The sequence below is a fragment of the Sinocyclocheilus grahami genome, unplaced genomic scaffold (assembly GCF_001515645.1).
Source record: "Sinocyclocheilus grahami isolate Dianchi unplaced genomic scaffold, SAMN03320097.WGS_v1.1 scaffold62.1, whole genome shotgun sequence".
Classification (NCBI taxonomy): Eukaryota; Metazoa; Chordata; class Actinopteri; order Cypriniformes; family Cyprinidae; genus Sinocyclocheilus; species Sinocyclocheilus grahami.
The window spans coordinates 1,235,193-1,262,210 of NW_015505241.1; the positions used below are offsets into that span (position 1 = coordinate 1,235,193).

The window sequence follows — 27,018 nt, forward strand, 5'->3', positions numbered from 1 at the left end:
GAGCATGTTTGGGATGCTCTGGATCGGCGTATACGACAGTAAATGCCAATATCCAGCAACTTTGCACAGCCATTGAAGAGGAGTGGACCAACATTCCACAGGCCACAATCAACAACCTGATCAACTCTATGCGAAGGAGATGTGTTGCACTGCGTGAGGCAAATGGGGGTCACACCAGATACTGACTGGTTTTCGGACTCCACCGGACCCCCCAATACAGTAAAACTGCATGTTTTAGAGTGGCCTGTTATTATAGGCACACCTGTGCAATAATCATGCTGTCTAATCAGCATCTTGATATGCCACTCCTGTGAGGTGGATGGATTATCTCGGCAAAGGAGAAGTGCTCACTAACACAGATTTTAGACAGATTTGTGAACAATATCTGAGAGAAATAGGCTTTTTGTGTACATAGAAAAAGTCTTAGATCTTTGCGTTCAGCTCATGAAAAACGGGGGCAAACACAAAAGCGTTGCGTTTATAATTTTGTTCAGTGTAGTATAACAAATTACTTCATTAGTTACTTGGAAAAGCATCTGATTACGTAAATCAAGTTACTTGTAATGCGTTTCCCCAACACTGTTGACGCAGTAAAGCATTTTTTAAAGGTTATCTATGTACAGTGGTATTTACGTGGTCCTTTAAGGTGCTTCAGAAAAATCATTGTACTTTTTGTTGTCCATTTACAATCTAATGTCTCGCTATCTTCACTAGATGGCAGTAGCGGCCTGACAAATGCGTTGTCATCTGAGCTGAACAGCACCGAGGAAGAAGAAAACCCAGTCACAGGTCACCGGTGTCCAGAGGAGAAGAAGTAGGAGGAGAAAGCCGGCTGAAGCCTTGCGTTTAGCTTTTACATTGACATATGATCTCGGTTAACATCTGAGATCTACCTTCATTCTTTTCTTTTGTTGAAAGCGATGATCATGGCCAAGAAGAGAAGCGCAAACCGTGAGACCGAGAGCAGTCCGCTGTTAGAGCAGGAGCCGAGGCCGAGGCCCTCCACACAAACTCCAGTCCTCAAAGGTAATTCTGACAGTGTGTCCTGATATCGTGTGCCCCACGATTACTCGGAGTCGGAAGAATTGATATTTACCGAGAAATAGTTTTTGCGAAGGCCAGAAAGTCTGACAGATGGAGGTTGACTATCCAGGACTAATGCAATATTGATGAACTCTTCAGCTGAACGAGCAAAGCTTTAGTCGAATATTAGCAGGTTCTGAATGTGTGGCTTACACAATCTACAGAAACCTTCATCTGAAATGGCCCTTAATGTGACTTTATTTGGCTAATCAAATGGACTGAAGGATTGTGTAATGCAGTAGTGATATCTGTTTCCTTTGGTTCGCATTACTCATGCTTTCAGAGTTCAACCTTTAAACCGAACGTTTTATTCAATGACTCATGAACAAGAGCAATCACATTATTAATAACTTTAGATGCTAGAGGGAGAAGTTACAGAAATGTTAGTGCTTTTGAAATATATACGTTTTTTTTTTAGTTTGTTCCAAAAAGTGTATGTGTAATTTTAAGTCATTTTAAATATACAAAATTGTATTTATTTTATTTAGTCATTTAGCAGACGCTTTTATCCAAAGCGACTTACAAATGAGGACAACAGAAGCAATCACTTGTAGTATTAAAACGACTAAAGACAGATCCAAAACTAAAAGCTAAAACTTTATAAATACTACTTATACACATTTTAAAAATAAAGAAATTAAATAAAAATGACAAATGCATACAACACAATTTCAAAACTTAATATTTAAATGAAAAACAAGAAGCTAAAAACTGTTAAAAATATTAAAGAACAAAAGGCATGAGTATAATAATGATTCTAACATAACACTAAGCCAAACACCAAAAAACAACTACATACAGTGGGTACGGAAAGTATTCAGACCCCCTTAAATTTTTCACTCTTTGTTATATTGCAGCCATTTGCTAAAATCATTTAAGTTAATTTTTTTTCCTCATTAATGTACACACAGCACCCCATATTGACAGAAAAACACAGAATTGTTGACATTTATGCAGATTTATTAAAAAAGAAAATCTGAAATATCACATGGTCCTAAGTATTCAGACCCTTTGCTCAGTATTTAGTAGAAACACCCTTTTGATCTAATACAGCCAGGAGTCTTTTTGGGAAAGATGCAACAAGTTATTCACACCTGGATTTGGGGATCCTCTGCCATTCCCCCTTGCAGATCCTCTCCAGTTCTGTCAGGTTGGATGGTAAACGTTGGTGGACAGCCATTTTTAGGTCTCTCCAGAGATGCTCAATTGGGTTTAAGTCAGGGCCCTGGCTGGGCCATTCAAGAACAGTCACAGAGTTGTTGCGAAGCCACTCCTTCGTTATTTTAGCGGTGTGCTTAGGGTCATTGTCTTGTTGGAAGGTAAACCTTCGGCCCAGTCTGAGGTCCTGAGCACTCTGGAGAACCCCCCACTCTGTATATGTGTGTATACACCTACACACACACACACACACACACACACACACACACACACACGCATATATATTTATATATATATATATATATATATGTTCATACACATTTATAAATTCAATATATATATTATTTCATTTCCATTTAGTTTGTTGAAGTATTAAAATGATTAAATAAGTATAAAAATTAACAACATTTAAAATAAACATTGCTATAAAATGTAAAAACTACTTGTCTTATCTGCGCTCTCTCTCTTTCTATATATATTTCAAAATGACATTCTTAAAGTAATAAATACACAAATTCCTATCCTATCATATTTTTCTGAATCCAAATACAATAAAACAAATGCAAAAATGTTTCTTTTTCCAATACACAAAATTCGTAGGTGTATGTTCAACTTAAATCTTTCCAAAACATGCTAAAATGGAGCGTAGTATTTTGTAGCATACTTTATTAATTTTGCTATTGATACAAAATGTGTTTAGAATGTTTCATGCTTTGTCCCCGAAGATATTAAACTGGTCAAAACATTTCAACATTGTGACCTGTGACGTCATTCTAAATGTGATCTTTTTCATTTAGAAATTGGACTGAAATTGGTCTGAATGGTCTCTTTCTGATTCATCATGATTCTGAGTGAACCGAGTATCTTTTAATACTGAATAGCAGAAATATCCACAAATTAAACCTACTAGATTTGTATGACAGTTTTTGTAAATGCCCATATGAAAAAGATTTGGATTTAAAGGCAGGGTAAGTGATTTCTGGTAGCCAGTGTTGATATTTGAAATCACCAAAACAAACACGCCCCTACCCCAAAAGGGTCTCGCCCCTATTTTGATAGCTCCGCCCCACACATACGTACGCAACCAAGGCAACGATTAGTTCTGTGAAACAAAGCAAAACCAATGTTACACCGTGTCTACACTGGACGCGAGCGGCGCGGCGCAAACAAATCCCCGACAGAAAACTGCTGCCGGGTTCTATTTATGACGTGCTGACACAAATTTCAAATGCTTTTCAACGGTCGTTTGATCGCGTCCAGTGTAGGCAGATTTTAGCTGTTGTAGACTAGGGATGCAGCGATTAACCGGTTTCGCAATTAACCGTGTTTTAAAACGTCACGGTTAATTAATCGTAAAGGTTCCGCTAAACCGAGTGTTTCTGTTACACGGAACGGAACTGCTGCAGCTTGCGCAAAATGAAAAAAGTTACACTAGCGGTGCACCAGCTTAAAATGAGGTGCTTATCAGAGGCACGGAGGCTACTACATGCATTAGATGAACTAACAGAGGGACCAAACAGCGAAGCTTTATTTCCACCAGAGAAACGCCTGTCGATAGTTTGGGACCATTTTGGGTACGCCAAGAATGACCAGGGTGTCATTTAAATATTGCTGTAAAAAACTGCTGCTAAAGATCGAATACATAAGGCACGGGCTTGCTGTACATTGAACAATTTTAATGCACGACATGAAGGCAAGAAAAAAATTAGGCGAAGCTACAGCTCGTTAGCTCCGCGTTCTACCCGCTTCAGATCAGAAAAAGATGAAATAGTGTGGTAAGATCACATTTATTTGAATTAATTAATTATAACATTTAGCTACTTGAATTAATTATTCGAGAGAGGGAGAGAGGGGTGACAGTTGCCTGTGTGAATTAGCCTACCTGAGTCTGTGCGTCTCTCCATTTAATCTATTTTATTAATAAAAGTCACGGGGCAGCATTCTCAAGAAGTTTGTGTTCTCCTGAACGTTTGTACACGTGCACCGCGCGATCTCCGATCTCACAAACCAAAATAACAGACATGATTTTCTCAGGCCACATGTAAAATCATATGAATTATTATAAAGATTATTAAAATGAATGCGTATGGATGACCGTTGATTGCAATATTTCAGTTTATTTCCATCATTAGTAACAGTTTCCCCTGTGGGACAAATAAAGTTAATATTAGTCGTATATTAATAATAGGCTACTTCATTAACTTTATTTACTATCCGTGTTGTAGTATTATTCATATGAAAAAAAACAACTAGATTTTTTTTTTCACCATGTTTCCAAAGTCTCTACCCCAGGTCCAAAAGACATGTAAAGAATTAAGCTACATCTTCAGCCTAATGATAATTTGTTAAATTAATTTTATTCATGTTTATCTAAATGCACTAAATAAAGACCACAATGCCAATGACTTGTGCTTAAGCCTGTAAACCACTTGGCACAGTAAAGAGCCACTCAGAGTACTTTTCCTGAGTTTGTTAACATCTAGTTATTTTTGTAAATCAGTGTGGTGTCAATAATGTGGTAGAATTTACACACTGCTCCTTTAAGATGACGTCACATTGTTATATGTGATTTTTGGCTTTGTAGTTCCCCAGCTCACCACAAACGAGAGCTCTCACGGGCCTGAATCCCCCTGAGGATTGTGAACAACTGATGCACATGCATGCAACACGTTGCACAGGTGATATTAGAAGTTATTCATGATGAGTTTTTGAATTTATTCTCTCAGGAGCCCAGTCACCAGGAGGAGCCTCTGCACGCATGTCAATCCTCCTCCTCATCACTATCTTTGCCTGTTCTGCTTGTGTCATGTATCTGCTGTTCAGAAATTTCCCAGAACTGAGCGAGTAAGTCTACCTCCCCCTCTGAGTGTAGTTTTGTGTACTGAACATAAAGGGTGTTTCACGGTGACTCAACAAATCTTCTTCATGTCTTGCAGAGACGAGAGAGAAAGAATCAAAATTCCTAAAGACATGGATGATGCCAAGGCATTGGGCACAGTACTGTCCAAATACAAGGACACATATTACACTCAAGTGCTTTTAGCGTACTTTGCTACATATATCTTGTATCCTTTATGCCATGATTAATCTTGATGTTCAAGGGACTGATTGTCAACGTTATTAGACACTACATTGAATTTAATGCAGATGAAAACAAGTTTTTTTTTGTTTTTACATTTTAAAATAGACCCCCGCTGGCAGAAAAATTGTTTGGAGTTTCTGTTATTTATGTTTGTGTCAGATACATAACAAAGTTTTTTCACTATTGAGGTAAAGCCTTAACTAAGGCCCTCCCAGCCTTCAGACGTTTGCCATCCCAGGCTCCATATTTCTCAGTATACTGTCTGGTTATCTCTACCCTTTTCCATTAGCTCTCTTCCTGGTCTGTCTGGTAAGTTCCTTGTTTGCAGGCAAATTCATTTCAGATTAGTCTGTCTGCCAAACTTTGTCTTCTAGTATGACTTTTTGTTGTTGTGTTTTATGGTTTACAGTGTTCAGGCCTTGGAGCGTCTTTTTGCTATATGCTGTCTTATTTAGTCGGGAGGCCGATGGTGTACAAGTACCTCACAGAGAGAGCTCAGAAATGGTCACAACAGGTGAGATTTTCATACAAATAGCATTCATTTTTTATGTAAATTGACTGGCCATAATGTTGAGCTGATGTCGTTTAATGTCCTTGCAGGTGGACAAGCACAGAGAGCACCTCATTAATTACATAATTTTTTTGAGAATAACTCCTTTCCTTCCAAACTGGTTCATCAACATCACCTCACCCGTCATTAATGTGCCTCTGGGTGTCTTCTTCCTGGGCACCTTTCTTGGTAAGATTAATCTTCAAACAAGATCACTTTTACAGCGAACAATTTACAGTAACACAAGTTTGTTGGTGATGCATGGAATAGGTTGTCAAAAGCAATTTTCTCATTTTTAAATGGCATTTTATGGGACAAAGCATAGTATAAGCCATCAGTTTTCGGCCAATTTTGTTGGAGGAGAAAGAATGCTGAGTTAAGTTGCAATCTAAATTGCCCCTGCGTATTTTCTAAAGTCAAGACCATTGAAATATGCCCTTGAGATTCAACTAATGAGATTTTAGGAAGGGTTTCTCCACAATCTGCTCCATTCTTCTGCATTATTCTCCTAAATAAACTTGGAAATAAATCACTTTATAGAAGTAAAATTGCTTTTGAATACCATGTTAGGTTCATTGTCAGTCTGCTAAAAGTACATTTTGTCGACTTTTACGAGTACATTTGCATATAGATGCTCTCATAACTGAAAGATGTGGACAACAAATCCATGAAACTCTAATATGATTCCATAGAGTTTTTAATATCAGGTTTTCATCACTTAGAGATCACACCAGTGACCCTCTTCACTAAAATCAGACCAAAGCCAATAAATGCATGTACTACAGAAATTCATGTACTAAGTTTTGTTGCAATATATTTATTCTTTAGTATTTTGTGTTTTGAGGGGACTTTATGGTACTAGATAAAATTCACTTCTAAATTATGCTGCAGTCATATCTATATAAAATAATACCAAAGTAGAAACACATTTTTTTTCAGTTAACAGTGTTTAAATAAAAAATATAGCATAAAAATATGAACTAAAACCCAACATATGGGTTTCATAACACTAAGTGCAAATAGTCCGCCTTGTTTGCAGAAGCTATTTACACCAACTCCGCCCACTAACGTGTGATTGGGCTAGTCAACACTACAAAAGATGATCGTCCAACAACAACTCCAGTGCTACGCCATGGTAAAGCTCTTGCCATAGTCATTTTCGATGCGACCGACGAATCCGCCTTTTGCCAAACGTTTTTTTCTTCTCACTTTTCAAATCTCATATCACATCGGAAAGGCATTTATTTTCAATAAAAATGAAGGAAATAATCGAAAAGTTGAACATAAAGTATCGTGCAGGGTTAGGGTAGGTGTAGGGAGGGCTTTGTTGTCGCAATAAGGTGGCATCCATTTAATAATTGGAATTCAAATGATAATTTACACTTAATACGTTATTATTATATACTGTTTTATAATGCACTACAATACTAAAGTGTAGATAATTGCCACTATTTGCAATAAGTAGTATAAATAGCAGAAAATCCTGCTATTTTAACAGTGTAAATATAATCTATAGCTATTTACACTTAGTGTAAATAGCATATCGCTGAAAAAATACTATTTTCACGGTAACACTTTACAATAAGGTTCATTAGTTAACTACTTTAGTTAACATGAACTATGCATGTACAATACTTCTACAGCATTTATTAATCTTAGCTAATGTTAATTTTAACATTTACTAATGCATTATTAAAATCAAAAGTTGTGCTTGTTAACATTAGTTAATGCACTGTGAATTAACATGAACTAACAATGAACGACTGTATTTTCATTAACTAACATTAACAAAGATTAATAAATACTGTAATAAATGTATTGTTCATTGTTTGTCCATGTTAGTTAATACATTAACTAGCATTAACTAATGGAACCTTATTGTAAAGTGTTACCATTTTCACTTCGTGTTAATAGAATCCATTGCTATTTATTTACTTGTAGTCAAACAATTAATGCCGATTAATCGCATCCAAAATAAAAGTTTGTGTTTACATAATATATGTATGTGTACTGTGTATATTTATTATTTAAATATAAACACACACATACAGTAAATATTTACATGTATATATATTTATATTCTTATATTATATATAAATGTATTTAAAATATAAACATAACATATTTTTCTTAAATATATACGTGCATGTGTTTTGTATTTATATATACATAATAAATATACACATATTATGTAAACAAAAACTTTTATTTTGGATGATTAATCGCGATTAATTGTTTGACAGCACTATTATTTACACAAGGCTGCCTAAAGAAAATCATATGCACAGTAATGCTATGGGGTAACCACTAGATGTAGCTGTACTTGTGTAGCCTTATATTTAAATATATACCATGCTATTTTTTTTTTAAAAACCCATTAGCCTTTTCTAATCATGTCACCAAGTTTCATACCACTCTGATGAAGTATAAAAATTTTTAAAACTGAAAACACTTTTTTTCGGGCTAAAATGATTAAAGGCCGCTAGAGGGTTAATTGAGATTGTGCACACTTTATTTGATCACTTGACAGCTCGTCTAATGGCTGTTATCTGATCTCTACTATAGGAGTGGCCCCTCCATCGTTTGTGGCGATAAACGCAGGGACGACGTTGTACAAGCTGGCCACAGCTGGCGAGGCCGTGTCCTGGAACTCTCTTCTCGTGTTGGGGGTTTTAGCCGTGGTCTCCATCCTGCCCGTCTGCTTTCAGAAGAAACTCCAGCAGAAACTTGAGTAGAGATCACCACCCCTGCTCGATTCAACTCAGGAATGATACTGGTCCTCTAAACTTCTCCTTGCTTTCTTCTCTTCTTTTGTGCATGTACGACAAACCCTCGTTTCATCATATGATGGGCCAGTCAGGACCGGCCTTCCATTGTTTCGACAGTACTTTCATGGGATGAAAAATTCTGTCATCACCGATTCCCTCTAGCGTTAAGCAATATTTTCCACATCAATGTCTTCAGTGGATTTTCAATGTTTTCCACAAAACGGCAATGATTTATGTGAGATACACTGGAAGAGGCATATTTTCACTCCCTCTGAAGTTGCTGAGCTAACATGGAAAGTGCCAACTGCAACCTTTGTCGTTCTTACGGCTAATTTAATATTCAAACGTGTTTGAGAATGAGGTATTACATGCATTAGAAACCTTTTGCGGGTGAGCTTTTCTGGGTTTTCTGCTTTTCTTTCGTATTTCTCATGCCAGCTGAGACTGCAGTAGGGATCTGAATGGACGATCTCTTAACAGTGCCCTGTGTACTGCTGCTAACTGTAGATGATAGTGCTTAGCTCTTGTTATAGAGAAAAATATGGATGATGCCACATTAGTATTACAGATCAAGACTGTAGATTGCATATAATATAACAGCGTTATTATTACAGGTTCCTTGAAGTAAAAGAAATGGAACGAATATACTGACATCACACGTACTGAACTATTAACACGTGTTTTAGCATTTCAAACAATTTTTCTTCCTTTACATTTGGATACAACTGATTGAAATAGTTAAAATGCCAAAAAAGCTTCTTTTTTTTTTCTTCTTCTTCAAAAGAATGTTCATAATTTAATTTAAGTTGTATAATATTCATTTTAGCCACGTGACAGAGGGAAGTATTACATTTTGGAAATATTGGAGATTAGTAACTGTAACAGTTGGTTTTCTGGACCTAGTCAAGCCAAGCCACTGTAAATGATTTTAAATAAAATGTCTACTTAAAGGAATAATTCACTCAAAAATTTGCTGAAAATGTACTCATCCTAGGGCCATCCAAGATGTAGATCAGTTTGTTTCTTCATCAGAACAGATTTGGAGAAATTTAGCATTACGCCTCTTGCTCAGCAATGGTTCCTCTGCAGTGAATGGGTGCTGTCAGAATGAGAGTCCAAACAGCTGATTAAAAGCATCACAATAATCCATACCACTCCAGTCCATCAATTAATGTCTTGTGAAGTGAAAAGCAGTGTGTTTGTAAGTCCACCATTGGACTGTAATCATGTGGATTATTGTAATGTTTTTTTATCTCATTCTGACGGCACCCATTCACTGCAGAGGATCCATTGGTGAGCAAGTGATGCAAAATTTCTCCAAATCTGTTCCGGTGAAGAAACAAACTCATCTGTATCTTGGATGGCCTGAGGGTAAGTAATTTAAATTTTTGGGTGAATTATTAATTTAATTGGCGGAACTTAAAGGGTTAGTTCACCCAAAAAATGAAAATTAGCCCATAAATTACTCACCCTCAAGTCATCCTTGGTGTATATGACTTTCTTCTTTCAGACGAATCCAGTCGGAGTTATATAAAAAATTGTCTTTGATCTTTCAAGCTGTTTCATGGCACTCAGCGGGTGTTACATGTATCAGTCCAAAAGCAGTTAAATAAAAAGTGCCCATCCATAAAAATAAAAAAAATGTCTCACACGGCTCCGGGGGGTGAACAAAGGCCTTCTCTAGCGAATCGATGCGTTTTTGTAAAAAAAATATCCATATTCACAACGTAATAATCACGTTAATGTAGCTTGCGCTCACTGTTGTACACTGGAAACAGTTCCGGGCGGATGATGTATGGAGGTCGGTGTTGCGCCGCTCAGAAGTGACGAACGCGGAAGCACAGGGGAAAGATCAAAACAAAACAACGGTCACTAATTAAAAGCACAAAACGAGGATTTGTAAAGAAGAATGTTCGAGGATTTCGATATAAGCCAAGAGGAGACTGGTTTTCCTTTGCTAAAGTAAGGAAACTTTGCTTCCTTTGCTCCTGTTAACAAACGTTGGTTTTCACGAGACTCACCAGCGCATGCGCAGCCACTGACCTCCATACGTCATCCGCCCGGAACTGCTTCCAGTGTACAACAGTGAGCGCAAGCTAGATTAAAGTGATTATTACATTTTGAATATGGATATTTCTCTTACAAAAACGCATCGATTCGCTACAGAAGGCCTTTGTTCAACCTCCCCCCCATGGAGCCATGTGAGGATCTTTTTTTTTCAGGATCTTTTATGGATGGGCGCTTTTTATTTCACTTCTTTTGGACTGATGCATGCAACACCTGCTGAGTGCCATTAAACAGCTTGAAAGATCAAAGACCTTTTTTAATATAACTCAGACTGAATTCGTCTGAAAGAAGAAAGTCATATACACCTAGGATGACTTGAGGGTGAGTAATTTATGGACTAATTTTTGAGTGAATTAACCCTTTAAACTCTGCAGTTAAAATTGCCTTTCAGTAAAATAAATCAGTCTTAAAAAATGTCTTATATTTTGTATAATACCTACAATACCTGTTTCCTGTTTTTTCTGAATACCTGAAAAATAGTCTTTAAACCTTCAATATACTCGTTTCCTGACTGGAAAGGAAACGGAATCAACAATATGTGCAAAGGGGATTAATAAACAAACCATTTGCACTGAAATTTCTCTTAAGTGGAACGGTGTGATGAGGGACGTTTCTTATTCCAGATATCATTACCCGGTTACCTCATTTGAGTTGTTCTCTCATGTTGCATTAATTTATATCTGCAGTTTTTATTTAACGTTTAGTTTTTGTCATCTGTAAATGTTCCCAGCAGCTCTTGATGTAACATGGATGGCACTAAACAGAGAGAGCGGATGTGACTGAGTTATGCGATTGTTCTGCAACAGTTTCAAGCCTCTGCTTACTCTTTATGATGAGGAGTAGTGTGTTGATATACTGTACTCTCTCTGACCCATTTATCATTTATTAAGTTGTACTCGTCCTGATTTTTCTCTGGCATATTTTTACAGAACTCTATCAATAAATTAAGGTTACTGATTGCAGTATTACAAGATTTAATTGACAATGTATTGTCATGTCCTGTATTTTTAAAATCTATTCATTTACGTCTGTCCATCTTGGAACATAGTATATTTATGATGACATGATTAAATACATGAGTAACGTCTGCCTCTTTTGAATGGCCTCTTATTCATTTGAACTGAATTACAGTGCGTGTACGCACTTCTTTTTATAACATTATCTTGAAATGAAGGCTGCTTTAAAAGAAACAACCAAGAAAAGTTTTGGTTAAATATGGCATTCATATTTGTTGATATTCTTACCACTTCGGTGGGCAATACATGTAAACTTTTTGTAAAGAGGAAAACGGTTGAAAAGTAAGAGCTCAAATGAGTGTTGGAGGAAATAATTGGCTGAATAAATATACGATATATAAAAAGCAAAGTATTTGGCATTCATATATACAATATGAGAAAAACAATTGCTGTCCCCAATACTGCTGCCATTACCATCATACCAAACATTTTTTCATTTTAGAGTTTTGAAAAAGATGATAGATGATCTGAAAGTGTCTTTATTGTTTTACCAAACTAGTCAGTATTGAAGTTTGGTAACACTTTACTTGAAGGGGTGTGCATAAGACTGACATGACACCTACATAATCATGACATGACACCTTCATAACCATGACATGACACCTACATAGTCATGACATGACACCTACATAATCATGACACGACACCTTCATAATCATGACACGACACCTTCATAATCATGACACGACACCTTCATAATCATGACACGACACCTTCATAATCATGACACGACACCTTCATAATCATGACATGACACCTACATAATCATGACGTGTGTCATGTCATGATTATGTATGTGTCATGTCATGATTATGTAGGTGTCATGTCAGTCTTATGCACACCCCTTCAAGTGTAACCTGAAGTTTTTTTATTCATAATTTATAATCTATTTAGAACTTAAGTTAATTGATTGCTTGTGTTGGCAAGTCCAAGGCTCATCCGGTTTTTATCCAAAAGGAAAACATAACCATTACCTACAATATATCATTACACATTTAGATTCGCGTTTGTTATATTCATAAACGCACCAGCAGAGGGCAACATCAAATAACATATATTGTCTTTATTGTAACATATATTGTTACGATAAGTTCTTAACACTGCACACTAATGCACTTATTTAAAGTTCACTCTTGGTTGACGACTTAATATGCGACTTGACTTTCCTCGCTGTTAAAGAAGCGATGATGTATTCGCAGCGGAAGTGTGATGCGGCGGCTTTGATTCGGTGTCCTCGCGCATAACGTCATCCCGAGCAGAGCAGTGCGCATGCGCAGGAGCGAGCGCCGAGGCCCGAGAGCTGCTGTAACGTTAACGGAGGAGGCCACAATGCGACTGGCGCTCGGGGCTCCTGCCTTGGTCCGCATCCGCAATGGCCGCGCAGAGTGATCCAGAGAGCTCGTACTATGCGCTCCTCTAGACCCACACACAGAAGAGCACAAGCGGAGCCGTCTCAAAATGAGCACCGGATTCAGCTCGAGCTCCTGCCGCTTCGCGGATTATTTCGTGACCTGCGGTCTGGACACCGAGAGCGGCTTAGAACCAGACGAGCTGTCCGGTAAGACCCGAGCCAGAACGAGGCTGTTTAGGACTCTTGACTTCGACATATTCATGTGCCTTTATTGTATATTTGCTTATACGCTTTATAGTTATGTGATTTATCAATCATTACGATACAATAAATAGTGAGGCAGTGTAATAATAACACCAAATACACTAAAATGGCTTTACAGTATGGTGGCCGTGCGTAATATTCAACACATGAGTGCTGAGATTTATGTTATTATATTATATTCATAGTGCAAACAAAAATTTGGAGTGTTAAAGTTGACCCTTTGATTTGTCTTTGTTGAGGAAATCTGTCAACAGTTTTTTCTTCTTTTATTGTGAAATGCTTATTCTAATTAATTAAACTTAGCAGAAGATAAAGCATCTGCCATTTCATAATAGCTTTTCCATTTATATTATTTATGCAGGCTAAAAACATAACCCAAAGCAGGGAGAATGACGTTATTTACTTATGTAAGACAAAAGATTGAGGATCAGTCGCTGTGAAAGTCATATAATTAATCTATATTCTGCAACATTTTGTTTTATTTTTGTGTTGACTTAGTACAGGTTTATTCCGTCATAAGCAGTTCATTTCCAGCATTCATCAAAACAAGGATTTATTATTATGTAATCTGTTCAGACTATTCGAACCGAACAACTCATTATGATTCATTCCTTCATCTCTAGCTTCCAGTTAAGTCCGAATCAGAATCAGAATCAGAAAGAGCTTTATTGCCAAGTATGTTTGCACATACACTGTAAAAAAAATTCCGTAAAATTTACGGTAAAAAACCGGCAGCTGTGGATACCGGAATTTTACCGTAAAAAAATACGGTAGCAACATTTTAGGTTTTACGGTTTTAACTTAAATTTACAGTTAAATACCGTAATTTCATTAACTGATATAATGTTAATATACCAACCTATTGAAGTACTGAAATCTGTTTTGTATCTTTGTAATACACTGATAACCACCAAATGCAGGTGGTGATGAGAAAGTCACTCGATGAACCAAAGCCCATCACAAGCAGCTTTTAAATATTAATATACGTATATAGAAGGTGCACGGTCTCATTCACACAAACACCAAACACCATCATGGTAGCACACATGACACTGAAATAATGCAATAAACATTCATTTAACAACATTAGGTGTAACACACAACCCTAATATACAAAACTGATAAGAAAAAACTAAGAAGAAACATAGTTATTTCAACAAATTTTAAATGTAATGCAGGGAATTCTGGGAATGTCAATTTACGGTTATTCACTGTAAATTATACAGTCTTGTTCACTTCCAAAAACGGTATACTACCGTAAAATTAATGTCCAATACATGTAATGTCCAATACAGTTTTTCACTGTATAGAATAGGGGAATTTACCGCTAACCATTTAACAGGTTTTTACTGTAGCATTTTTACAGTATTTTACTGTTAAATTCACAATCATTTTTAACAGTGTACAAGGAATTTGTTATAGTGTCGCAAGCTTCCAGTACGGAGGCAACAACAACACATATAAAAATGAGATGTGAATAAAATACACATGCGTAAATATAAACCACAAAAAATACTAAATTGTATGTACAGGTGTGCTATAGATGGAATAGGAATAGAATAAAATAAAGTTGTAGGGATGTACTAGGGTTTAGGGTGATAAATAAGTATAGGGTTATTGCACATACTGTACTTTAATTGCACAATGGGAGAACATTAACTGTTCATGAGGTAACATGAAATAATAACACTGTACCATGTTTTAGTGTTTACAGTGGCTCATTTACACGATCTTCTCATCTAAAAGGCTCTTTCAACCAGCACGTGAAGAGTTGTTGGGCGAGAGTGCAGATTTCCTGTGGTTTCGGGGCTTCCTCAACTTGCATTTTCTGTTTTGGTAGATTTCCACTGCTGTAATCAGAGCCTCAGTTTTCTCTCAAATGTTCATGGATTTTTGTGAAGAAGGGTGTTTCATTTCACAAGGGTTCTGTTGCATCAGAGTCAGTGGGTTATAGTTGTGCTGCTCCATGAACTGCACTGTTTTTAAATCATATGTAAAAGGTGAAACAGGGTGGATCAGTCACTGAATTTTGTTGGTTGAATTTAAGTTTCAGGAAATTCTATTTATGGATGCAGAAGCTCAACAAGGGTATGTTAGCCGGAATTGCGCCAGTGGTTTGGATGGATTTGTTCTTGGCCCCTCCACCAAAATTTTTTTTATCATTTTTTTAAAATTGTTTGTAGCACATGCCAAAAGAAATATGTTTAAAATAATTGGCATAATTTATAATAATAATAACAATTAGTTACAATGTGTAAATATTAAAATGTACATATAATTGTAATTTTTATAAATATGATCAAATGTTATACTGTTCTAACCTGTTTCCCAGACTGTCGCAAATCATTCTTATGGCACATACATCATTTGTGACATTTACATCCGCAGAATTCACAAGAACAGTGTTCGGTGCACAACAGAAAACCAGAAGTTAAAGTTTGCAAGGCCTAAAACACTTGTACATGATCAACATGTCCAAGATAACAAGTAAGACAATGGTCTCACACTGGCCCCTGGCCATTTAAGTATCAGTATCCTTTGTCTATTTTGTTAGAGAGTATGATTGTGTGTCATGCGACTTTGAGTCTTGGAGTTATACATATCTGTTGAGGGTCGAATGCATTGATGAGCAATAAATGATACATTTAGTAGTAAAACTGACCCTGCAGTGAAAGTGACTGGTGTCCAAAATGACGTGCCCTCTGGAGAAGAGCCCGATCAATGGAGCGTGTCCCACACGTACCCTAAAGACAAAGAGAGGTCAGGTCACTGAGATTCTCTGGGGAGAACAAAAAGCCATCAAATCCTAAAGCAGTGTCTAGTCACAGTGTTGTAGCAAGATTTTACTGACTTGATGCTGTTTTAAAAAAAGGAGATTTAGAATGTAGTTGTTTTAAAATGTCATTTGAAAAGTTTTAACATGTCACTGTTTTAAGCACGTGATTGGGTAACATTCTGTGTTGGCCTAGTTAGCTGGGGGACTGAAAGTGCGAACATGCTGTTTCTGAGAGGAAACGAGTCAGTCAGGTTTTTTCTTTGTCATGCATTTGCAATGTTAATGTCTTTTTAATGAATTCACACTCAGTAGTTTTTGATCATTGTTGTCAGTTTGCTGGGGTTTTTTTTTTTTTTTGGTTAACCTTTTAAAAAAAGGTACTGTAGGAGTACCAAGTTGCATTGATGCTATCAAACAGTAATACGATTATACTTTTGACATTGATTTTGTGACATAGTTTTTATGTGTTAGAAATATATTTATAAATATAATATTTATGGCTATGATATGGGAAATATATCCATATATCCAATATATTGCTTTTTTAAAAATAAATAAAACACTTTAAAATAATTATTTAAAGCAGAAGTGTACACACACACACACACAACTGCTGCTTAAAAATACACACACACACACGGGGGCACACACACGTTTACTTAGCTATCTAAATGGGAACATTCCATAGGCGTAATGGTTTTTCTACTTCGTTTACAAAATGTATTTTCTATTGCTCTACACCAACCCTACACCTAAATCTACCCCGTGCAGGAAACTTTCAGCATTTTTACAATTTAAAAAAAAAAACTTTTGCTGGGGGTTTTTTTTTTTTGGTTAACCTTTTAAAAAAAGGTACTGTAGGAGGACCAAGTTGCATTGATGCTATCAAACAGTAATACGATTATACTTTTGACATTGATTTTGTGACATAGTTTTTATGTGTTAGAAATATATTTATAAATATAATATTTATGGCTATGATATGGGAAATATATCCATATATCCAATATATTGCTTTTTTAAAAATAAATAAAACACTTTAAAATAATTATTTAAAGCAGAAGTGTACACACACACACACACACAACTGCTGCTTAAAAATACACACACACACACGGGCACACACACGTTTACTTAGCTATCTAAATGGGAACATTCCATAGGCGTAATGGTTTTTCTAGTTCGTTTACAAAATGTATTTTCTATTGCCCTACACCAACCCTACACCTAAATCTACCCCGTGCAGGAAACTTTCAGCATTTTTACAATTTAAAAAAAAAAAACTTTGTTTATTTTATTTTTATACCAGTTTTACAAATGAGGACATGCCCAAAGGGAGGTTTTTGGAGATTTTGTCAGGGTTAGGTCAATTTTAGGTACAAATTTGTCCCCAAGATATGGTTAAGTAGGTACACAAGACATTTTGGTCCACTTCAAATGTTTATACTGTATATAAAATTAATACGCACACACACACTACTACTTACATGCATACACATTCTGATATCCTGCTTGTACAAAAAATACAATAAAAAAAAAAAAAGTATTTTTGTCATGATACAGTAGGGCAGAAGGAGGGTCTGTTTTTCAACATGACTAGATCAGTGGTTCACCCAGTAGTAGACATGTATTTCACCCAAAAATGGCAATCGTCATCATTTACTTGTTACAAACCTGTATGCCTTTCTCTCTACTGCAAAACACAAAAGAAGATATTTTGAAGAATGTTGGTAACAAGCAGTTTTGGTGACTAGTATTGACATTCATTGTATGGACAAAAAAAAAAAACGAACAAACAAAACAGAGACATTTCTCAAAATGTTCAAAAAAGAAAAGAAATTAATACAGTTTTAGAAAGAAACGAGGGCCTGTAAATTATGACAGAATTAAATGTTTTTAGTCGAACTATCCCTTTAATGTGCTGTGTGTTATTGAACTGTTATTTTAGCTGTAGAACATCTATCTTTTTGCTTGAGTTGTATTGAATGGATTCTGATGGACACTTGAGAAAAGTGCTCCACATGGCCATGTGAGCATCCCGTGATCCTTTACCGATACTTTCTTCCCACTGGCGATGAGAATGCTGTGCATTGCTGAAGTGTTAGCATATCTCTTGGCAAAGAGACTGAAAATAAGAGCCATTGTCATTCCTTGCATTTCTCTGTTGGGCCAGACGGTTGGGCTGGATTTAGCTGTAATGAAAAACATCCATTAGACCGTTAAAAGTGGGTCACTATTGCACTCGAGCACATTTAAGAGCACCTCAATGTTCCAGTGTTATGCTGCCCTCCTTAAATTTGAGGTTAAATGAAGACAAAACAGAATGAGTATTTGTCCTGGGAAGAAAAAACTTACTAATGTATATCTTTAACTAAAGTTATCATATAAACATTCAGTCAGTAAAGATGTGCAAGTACATAAAATTGGCTTCATTTTGAGTGGACATCAATGAAAATAGTGACGACTTGTAATTTAGAGAGTCAGATGATGATTTGTCAGACTAATTTAAGACATTTAAACTGATAATTTGTGAGTTAATGAGTCATTTAACTGAGAAACAGGCTTATAAGAGTAATTAGTTTGTGAATGGTAACACTTTTTTTTACAGCCTTAGGACAACATAATAGAAAGGTATGTTATCTTGTCTTTTTTTCTCACTGCAAGCTCACAGATCGGGGAAAATCTTTATTTTGCCTTTGCACTTGAGATTCAGAAAAGTACTGCAGATATTTGGATACAAATTTTTTGTAGATTTTTGAAATATAACTGTTCACATCATCTAATTTCAATTATCTACTGGGACTGTTTTAAGGGACGCATATGATCCTGTTCTGTCAGCAGCCCTTTCTGTGAGGTTTTGTGTCTGTGGCCTTAAGTAACTCTTGATTGTATGTCCCTCCCACTTCCTGTCCCCTTTAGCAGGTTACAATCACCAGATATTCACAAACAGCAAGAACGACAAGGAGAATACAGTTTGCAAAGATTTGTTTGCTCTAGTCCTACACGTTAAATGGCAGTGTGAAGTGTGTTTAGACAAACACATATTTTTCATATTTTTGAGATATCATGATGCCGTTTATAGACCAATGAAGTTAGCAGGCAGTTAGTCTCTCTTTTAGTTAAACATCACTAATGCAACTGATACTTGCAGTAGTACTGCTTTGACGAGTCCTCATACTTTTTCTTAACTGGTTTTTCTTTGTTTGTTCTCTTATTCCCTTGTTCCCAAAGTACACATTAGCATACTTTAAAAAAATAGTGCAAATACAGAAATAATGTACTTTACATTCAGATAGCACTTAAGTATATTAGTTTAATGTTTTCCAGAAACTTAATTGCAATTAAAAGGGAATGTATTATTTTAAATTTATATTAAATGCAATTAGTTGAACTTAAGAGTGCTTTTATGACCCAGTTAAAGGGATAATGCACCCAAAAAGATGACATAGTTTTCATTTTTTTAAGAACTGAACAGTTTTTTTAATATAGATTTTTGACTACAAGTGTATTTTAATTTCTTTTTCACATGGGTTTGTGGGTCAGTTTTTGGAACTGAAAGTTTAAATGATTCTGGTTAAATGAGGTTCACTTGTGGTTCTTCCTTTCCTTGGAACTCCCATAGTTACTCAGCAGTAAATCAGTCAGTGTTTTTTACTTTGTTAGCTGATAGTTTTAAACAGATGTGCACATTCTTCAGGGGTAAACTTTTGTTATGTTTAATGAGGTGTCCCTCTTGTATTTGTGTTGGGACCCTTGTAATCAAAGCAACCCTGGGTTTATTAGTAAGTAAGAGGGTGGTTTTTATTGTACATCTTTAGTTTTGATTTAATGGATGAACAGTGTCTGTTCACAATCACAAAGCAGATAAGATCATTGCATCTCATGTTCCCTTTCATGCTTAATTACTTTTTGTATCTTTACAGCTTGACATGGATGATTGTCAATGTAGAATGCCTTGTGGGAACTTATGCTGGAGCTGATATGTTTTTCATTAATTTTTTTTTGCTCATCAAAGGAGCTTTAGTAGTATTTAAGATAGTGGGAATATTTCCTGCATTTAATTTCTAACCCAAAACCTAGATCCTAAATACTTTAGTTTTGATGTGACTAGGGTTGTGACGGTGAGGAAATTTTCCTACCGGTTAATCGACGAGTGACAACACCGGTTATAACGGTATCACTGTTGGGTTGGTGTTAGTACGAGTTTCCCTCTTTTCTTCACTTTCAAATGGCTTGTGAAAGTGCCATGCAAATTTTACTTTCACTTTCAAATTTTCAATTCGGCGTCAAGCAATTGTTCGTTTGAGTTTTCCCTCTTTTCCTCGGATTTCTTGACTTTCAAATAGCTTGAAAAAGCGCCGTGTGCGTTTTACTTTCACTTTCAAATGAGGGGCAATTCAGCGTTGATTCAATTCAAGCAACAACAACGTCAAACTCAGAACTTTTATTAACAAAATGAATAAAAATACACCATATTGTATTTTCTTTGCATTTCCTTTCTAAACAATCTTCTGCCATCGTCATGTCTTTCTCACCTCACTCTTGTCAGTCAGCTCGACTCACTTTCCTCACATGATAAATACAATCTGACTCCTGCTCCGTGGTGCACTGTCGTCCGTGCACGGTTCGGCTGCATTGAGCGTTTAGTTTTTAAAAGCATCTGTCCTCTAACTGAACTAGGCTAAATTATTTTTGTTACTATAAAAAAATCAAAACAACGTTGGGGGGGGCGGTACCGCGGTAGGCAAATTATGTAACCAGTGTTACGGCTTAACACCGGTATAACCGAAAACACCGTCTATCGCAGCAAGCCTAGATGTGACATACTTATACGCTTAGTGTATGCATACAGCTGCACAGCAAAGCATCCTCAATTCGAGAGCTTATGCGAATACAGGTGCTTGACACATGCGTTCACATGTTGTTGTTCGATCTCTTCCTTTTCTTTTTCAACATTGCTTGTTGCAATAACTAGCTTGTTTGCTGGTAAATCAACAGGCATGGATTGTAAACTACAACAATGGGTTATAAAACTAAACATTTTCAAAATACTGTGGCAACATTTATGCAAAATGATACTATGTTGTTGTGCTTATCACAGTAGTTTGGAAATGAAATGTCCAGTGAGTGGCACAAAAAGGCTCTATCACGTTTGAAAACAATGTATCACATACGCTAAACTCTACCATAGACCTAGCCAATAGTGTTAATAAAAGGAAACAACCATGCCGCTGTAGCTTGCTTCTACAAGTCTTTGAGCACTTTTATCATGGGTCTTGTTTGACTGATTTGGTACCCATTTGCTCTTCTTTGCAAGTGCAATGCTGTACCAGGTGCACTATCGAGCAAGTTTACATCAGAAAATCCATATATATAGCTGGTTACGTGATGCAAATATAAAAATGTATTAGTTTACAAATGCACAATGGTAAAAGTGTTTGGAGAGCTTAACATAATATGCAAGGAACCTCACATTATCATTAATCTATAGTCTGCCCCTGTGTTTTTAATGTGTGTAAAAATTATTAAAAGTTGTTGGTTTTATAGTAACCAACCAGTGTTAATTTCATCTGGAAATGCATTGGAATTTTTTTTTTAACCAATGAGCATATGTTGGTTTATTTTGTAGTATTGCTATTTGTAATTCACTACTCTTCGACACGGCATCTTGTACATAGATGTCAGGCCAGCACAAAAACATAATCAAGTTTCTTGCAGACACTTTCACCACTTTGAAATGTCAAAAGAAATCCCTATAGCAGCTACTCAAACAAGAAAGTTATTAAAACGTACTTTCATTTTAACCAAGAGGAAACCAAGGGGGCATCAAAACACATAACACATATATTCATAGAGTGCTAAAAACTGTGTGTGAAGAAGGCATTGAATGTTTGCACATTCTCAGAGTCAGACTGTGCATAAATATTGTAAAACAAAAAGCACATCTTCTGTAATGCAACCGATCAAATGAATGCTGGTAATTGGGGCTGCAGACTAACATACTTCTCTTCCCAACATAACCTGCCAGTAATAGATTACCTGCGATACTCATATTATTTATTTTGTTTAATTGGCTTTCTCATCCTCTGTCCAGCAGGAGTTCCAGAATGCTGCAAAGTTGGTGACAAAACCCTCTTTTATTCCCAATAACAGGGCACAGGGTGAGGGCTTCATTAGCATATGCATGAGAGGCCCTGCTGACAGAGCGTTTTGATTGGCTGGCTCACAGCCTGGGTGTACCGTCAGGCCTTCAGTACACTGAGGACAGGCAGCTGGGCTCGACACACACTCGCACACATACAGAGTTAAACACTGTCCCCCAGGAGTTCCCATGCACCCCCATCTCTTGAGCTCTTTCTCAATGACATCACTGTGAAAGAGCACTCCTTTGAGCTCCTTGGACTCTGATTAGTCATTAATCTAGTGTGCATGATAAAGACTTTTTTAAGAGTGGCTTTACTGGATAATTTTTAAGCTTCCCTCTTCATTGAGAACACAATAACAAAGCATCCATGTAAAGTCCAATTCCTGATTGAAAATCCACTTTCTGTAATGTCTTGTAAATGGTCTTAACTCTATCTAGCACACACAATTTAAAGATGTGTGACCGCTTAATTAAAGCCATTTTAAAACAGTCCAGCCATGCAATTACAGAGATTAGCTACAATTGTCTTTAACCATGTATGTAGTTTGTTTGTTCCTGTGTAAAAATGAGCTCATGTCTTTCTTCCTGTTGGAGCAGAGGAACACAGCATTCTTAGCCTGCTGGTTTTAACCACGCTGTGTTGCTGAAGGGTTGCACTGCAGTAAAGGAAGCACTGTTCACCAGTGATTCTCCACTGTGCCAATGGTCTTGATTTATTTTCCAACAATAAAATACCCCTACTACATGTGTACACCGCATCATAGGGTGCTTTTAGGAACAGTTAAAGTAGGCCTGGGCGATAAAACGATATCGATATTTATCGACGGTACACCGTCATCGATAACGATATAAAAAATGTTCGATATAGCGCACGATATAGGCACGTGCGATGAGTAACGCAGACAGCTCACACAAACACGAACACATGCTGAATTGAGTGCTGTGCCTGCCTGTGATGAGGAGATTGTGAATAAAAAAAATGAGTATTAGTCGAATTTAAAATAAACATTTGCAATTGAATGCAAAAATGGTACAATCGAATGTTAGGAGTGCGGCAGGGAGCGTCATCAGTGGTGCGCGAGATGCGGTTATGATGATAATAAGTGACGTTGCATTTTAATGTTTTGTTAGTCTGCTGTGTTATTCGTTCAAAATATTAGAGAAATATAGTAGCTCAATGCGTAGAAGATCTTGATTAGGTTAAAACCGGAACCAAGCCATTCACACAGAACGCATATTCAGCACATTTTTAGACGGACAAATATGACTGCTGCACTCGCGTCTCATGCAAGAGATGCAAAGAAAGTCATGCAAAGTTAAAACAGTTTTAACGTTTAGAAAACGCGACGCAAATTTGTGAAGGTTTATTTCATTTCACTGCGTCTCGTATGTTTTTAAATGCAATCTGTGTGATCGGCGATTTGGCTCTTTGTATTTGGCTAAGCAATGCATAAACACATGATGCTGTTTTGTTCATAATTGTTTATGCAGTTTACAAAATTATATTTGATTTATATATGCTAATTTAGACATTATGCACTTTTTTATAGACAGTTATTTGAATTGACAATTAATGCGCTGCATTATTTTGCTCATTATTTTGCTTTGGATGCTTTTCTGGGCAGTGTTGCCAAGTCTGCGGTTTTCACGCAAAATTGGGCTACTTTTACACTGTTGCTGCAGGTTGTTTTTTAGTTTGCGGGTTAAAGTGATCTCCCCTGGAATGGGATTCTGACAGAGGGGAAAACCATGGAAAAGATGCGATTGGTCTAGTTTTGATTAGCAGTTGGACTGTTTCATTGACCTGGGAAGTGGCAACCCTGTTATTTGGTCAGAACCTTGGGTTGCTTTACCAAGTGTACAGTGTAACTGCAGATATCAGGCATGGGCCACTTTTAAATGAAGATGTAATCTGATCATCAAAAAAATAAGATATAGTCAACAAATCGGAATTGGGCATCAAGACATACAGTGTAAATGTGTCCAAAGTGACACTAATTGTTCTATATTTTCTAATATAAGATGATGCAACTTTAGGTAACTGAAGGTTTCCATTTGTTGAAATAAAAAAATAAGCCAATATTTCAGTGAGTAAAATAGGAGAATTGGTTAAGAAAAACTTCTGCAAGACATTGCAAGTTACCCTGAACTTACATACAGTAATGGTAAGTAGAGTAGATGGTACTCAATGGTAAATTAGTAGATTTTGAGCACAGTGAGCAGAAAGCAATGAAACATCACAGGAAATAGACAAGAGGCAGCTTGGGTTTGGTTTGGACTTAGTGAACTTTTAAAATATGCGGAGGCTAATTTTCACAGGAAAACGTCATCTGCCATCTGTTACTCCTCTTCTCTGAAATTCATTTGCTCTCTTTGTGCCCCTGTCTTTGCTCACACATAGATGTAGGCTACCCACTATCTCTCTCTGTCTGGGCTCCACATTCATTTGACGGCATCGCGCTGCAAGGATCAACATTGTGTCATCACATCAACTCCAGTCCAATTATTCAATAGCAGAGGCGTTCATGCCTCACTTCACAAATGATCATCTAATCAAATGCATAACCAATCTGTCATTTCTCATTCTTAAATACCCAGGTTTGGGTATTTCTTTTCAATATTTTCCTGCAGCTGTGGATTAATAGTCAAAGCGCTCTATGCTGTTAAAATCATGCCATTGGGCTCGTTTAGAAATATTAACTCTGTAAACCCTGACAAATAATAGCCTGAAAAAAATATTTTTTCATTTATTTATTAATAAAACAGTTTATTGATCCTTTACACAAAATTTTAAAGTTTGCATATGTGTTTTTTTCAATACCATATTTGATACATCTTTTATGGCTCATATAGTATTATATGAGAATATGGAGCTCATACTTGAGGATGAAAGAACACCTACATTTTATTCATAGGCCCAAAACGAGCAAAAATATACAATTTGGTGCAGTTGCTGATATGATGCAATTCTTACCAGATTGTAAATCAATCAGATCTTTATAACAGTGTATAACAAGAAAGATGTTATTTAAGTTTTATGATCAAAGCTCTGTAGTTTTTATTGTGGGGCAAAACATATAATGCAATACAGTACAATGATAATTGAGAGATAAACATTCCTCAAAAGTCTGATGATATGTACATTTTAACATGATTATGCTAAAAAATGATGTATGGATAATCAAGTAAACCGAAATTGCTTCAGTCCAGTAAGTATTCATCTTGAAATATTACTAACAAAATAAAATGTATTCTTGCATTTACTTTATAAAAATCATTAGCGATTTTACAGTATAAAAATGTTACTAAAAGGCCTTTTACTTGCTAAAAAAGCATAACGTATCAATCAGACAACAGAAGCCATAATAGATTGTGTACAACAGGTTTTTCAGCAAAGTTTTGATCAAGCTGATAATTCAGAGGCCTTAGAAATGTACCTGTCAAATGTGGTACAGTAGGCTTTATATGGTTAATGTAGTTCTTTCCTGTCTGAAGTGGGCGTCACTAAAGAGCTCTCCTCCTCACAGAGCTCATGCATTCACGTCAGGCCTGTAGCCTCTGGCTGTTCTCTGGCCAACAGACGCAAAGCTTTCAGCCACCATACACAAGTACTTTATAAGATAAGCTTAGTCTCTTCCCTCATAGCCTAGAAACATAGAAACAGTTTGAGTACTAAAAAGAATCCATTTTTCCTTTTTTTACAGTCCAACTTTTTCCTATATCAAATTAAAAGCATTTAAAGTCACCGTAAATATCACTATGCATAAATGAAATCACTATTGCATCAAATTGCAGCAGTCGGCAAATGCAGTGATCCACTGATCAAGTCCTGGTGGAAACCAATCAAGTCCTCTCCTACATGTATTTTTTTTTTTAATACAAGAAACTGTTTCACTCAGATATACGGCACAAAAAGAAAAAGACAACTTCCATTTCATGCACTTCAACATGTATTTATCAAATATTGGTAAGGTAGGTTAAATTACAATGGGGCAGAAAGAAAAATGCAAACAAATGTAGTTTGTAATAGCCAAAACATAGGTGTTTCCATTGTATAGGACGGTGTGACACTTATTTTAATGTGGTTGTTTTGTTATCTATCTGCTCTTTCCCAAATGCAGTCAGAAAAAAGGTCTGATTTGTTTTCTAAAGCGCTGACCTTTCCGAAAACCACAGCGTCTTGTCACCTTATTAGACAGTGTGTTTTCCCCCTCCGCATCATATCACGGTTTCTTATGGCTCTGATGCTGTTTGTGAAAGTACCAAAGCATTTTACAGGGGTCATTTCATGAGGAATCAACTTTTGAAAAAAATTCCAAACAGAATAATATCTCACTTTTTTGTGAATCCAAATTTTAGAGCTGTTTTATAACAAATAAAATCATGGTGTATGGGCTCCAATCAGCAGCAAATACAAATAATAATAATAAAAAAATATATATATAAATAAACTTATAGAAAGGTTGAAACATTGAGGATATATTTGGGGCCCTGTTGTTTGTTGTGGTTTGAATCTGGCCCCCTTTGCCTCTTGTAGGCAGTGCTTTTGCTGTTTGGGTTGTTTGTTTGTTTACAGCAGCGGTGCTTCTCACCTTGGCCTTATTGATCTGTTTGCAGTTCATAATATCTAATGCTTGTTTGCTGTCGACAAAATGATGAGCGTTTCGTTTTTCATTGGCTTCATTGCCGTTGGCTCATCCTCACTTGAACTCGGGCCTTTTGTGCTGACAGTCCCATGACTGAAACAAATCATGTGTG

The 27,018-nt window shown here is 36.4% G+C and overlaps 2 protein-coding genes across 3 annotated transcripts in view; both read left to right on the forward strand.

Annotated features, from left to right (window-relative positions):
- Positions 1 to 729: 729 nt before the first annotated feature.
- On the forward strand, positions 730 to 9,610 carry LOC107584752 (transmembrane protein 41B-like). Of its 2 annotated transcripts, XM_016271473.1 has the most exons (8): positions 731 to 808; positions 921 to 1,026; positions 4,968 to 5,085; positions 5,178 to 5,306; positions 5,539 to 5,632; positions 5,733 to 5,837; positions 5,924 to 6,062; positions 8,439 to 9,610. In XM_016271473.1, the coding sequence occupies exons 2-8, from the start codon at positions 921 to 923 to the stop codon at positions 8,606 to 8,608; spliced, it is 861 nt and encodes a 286-aa protein (XP_016126959.1). In that variant the 5' UTR covers positions 731 to 808; the 3' UTR covers positions 8,609 to 9,610. The 2 variants fall into 2 exon arrangements, with proteins under 2 accessions (XP_016126957.1, XP_016126959.1); XM_016271471.1 differs by having other exon boundaries at positions 730 to 1,026.
- Positions 9,611 to 12,974: 3,364 nt separating this feature from the next.
- LOC107584732 (DENN domain-containing protein 5A-like) overlaps positions 12,975 to 27,018 on the forward strand; it is a 27,902-nt gene continuing 13,858 nt past the window's right edge. Inside the window, exon 1 of the mRNA XM_016271447.1 lies at positions 12,975 to 13,282. Coding sequence (XP_016126933.1) covers positions 13,183 to 13,282 — 100 coding nt within the window. The 5' untranslated portion in view covers positions 12,975 to 13,182. The remainder of the gene's footprint in view (positions 13,283 to 27,018) is intronic.

Bases quoted from the DNA above. Each gene is read 5' to 3' on its own strand.
- LOC107584752 (XM_016271471.1), top strand. From the start codon at position 921: ATGATCATGGCCAAGAAGAGAAGCGCAAACCGTGAGACCGAGAGCAGT. The intron at 5,086-5,177 runs GTAAGTCTACCT...CATGTCTTGCAG, and splicing joins AATTTCCCAGAACTGAGCGA to AGACGAGAGAGAAAGAATCA. The intron at 5,307-5,538 runs GTATCCTTTATG...AGGCCCTCCCAG, and splicing joins TACTTTGCTACATATATCTT to CCTTCAGACGTTTGCCATCC.